The sequence below is a fragment of the Tarenaya hassleriana genome, unplaced genomic scaffold (genome assembly GCF_000463585.1).
Source record: "Tarenaya hassleriana unplaced genomic scaffold, ASM46358v1 Cleome2598, whole genome shotgun sequence".
Lineage (NCBI taxonomy): Eukaryota > Viridiplantae > Streptophyta > Magnoliopsida > Brassicales > Cleomaceae > Tarenaya > Tarenaya hassleriana.
Window position 1 is genome coordinate 1 of NW_010965868.1, and position 1,039 is coordinate 1,039.

Consider the following 1,039-nt stretch of genomic DNA (forward strand, 5'->3'; position numbering starts at 1 on the left):
AAGGAAGTGTGGAATATAGCATCAGTGATTCCAATGGATAAAGGAATGAGTTCAGGTGGCAACGGTAACGGTAACGGTGGCAATGGCAGCTCAAAAAGTAGCCACAGTGACGAACTGATCAATGAGGAGAATTTCTTGGGGATTTGCAGCAGAGAATTGCTCGCCAGAGGGTGTGAACTCCTCAAACGCACCCGCAAAGGTAAAGAACACAACACAAACTACTTAGACATTCTTCTGTTTTTCTTTCCTAAGTTTAAGATTAAGTGAAGTCTGTTTCTTGTCTCTTGGACCTTTCAGGCGATCTCCATTGGAAAATAGTTTCAGTTTACATCAACAGAATGAATCAGGTTGGAACTCTCTACTCGAAGATTTTGGATTACCTTTAGGAATTTGATCATTTGATCTGATGAACTTTGGATGAAAAGATAAAGATTAAAGTCACATGAGATTATTAGTGAATCAATGGAACTTTAGTCTTTTTTTTTTTTACAAGTGTGAAACTGATGAAACGAGGCAGAAAAAGAAGAGAAAGCATAAACGAATCAAAGCCAAAAAAGCATGGCAGTATGTGATGAAGTAATGGCATCTACTTTTCACACTGTTTAAGCATTTTTTTTGTTTTTGGTTTATGGATGATTGAAGGTTACTTTGAAGATGAAGAGCAGACATGTTGCAGGGACCATCACCAAAAAGAAAAAGAGTAAGAAATCATTACACAAACCCTTGTTCCATGTGACATTCTCACGAAATCTAAGAAGAAGCATTTAGAAACCTTGTTCAAGATTCTGATGGGTTCAAAGACAAAAAGAATGCATGTCATATTCTCATGGTATTGATGTAAGAGAACTAAAGTTTAGACTTCACTTTTGTCACCATCTAACATCAATAATATGCCAGAGCCATTGAAAAGAGAATTCAAAACTTTGATGTGGGTCTGCTTCGAATTTGGGGATTTGAGACAGAAAAAAAAAAGCAAAAGCTTTGGATCTAAAGTAACTAAAGGATCTAAAAAGAGGGTCTATTCTTTTACTTTTTGTCT

At 36.3% G+C, this 1,039-nt stretch overlaps 1 protein-coding gene across 1 annotated transcript; it reads left to right on the plus strand.

Annotated features, from left to right (window-relative positions):
* The first annotated feature begins 6 nt into the window (after positions 1–6).
* Positions 7–1,033, plus strand: LOC104816724 (VAN3-binding protein-like). Its single transcript, XM_010545653.1, has 3 exons — positions 7–199; positions 298–347; positions 643–1,033. Exons 1-3 carry the CDS (start codon positions 34–36, stop codon positions 766–768), a joined length of 342 nt encoding a protein of 113 aa, XP_010543955.1. The 5' UTR covers positions 7–33; the 3' UTR covers positions 769–1,033.
* Positions 1,034–1,039: the final 6 nt, after the last annotated feature.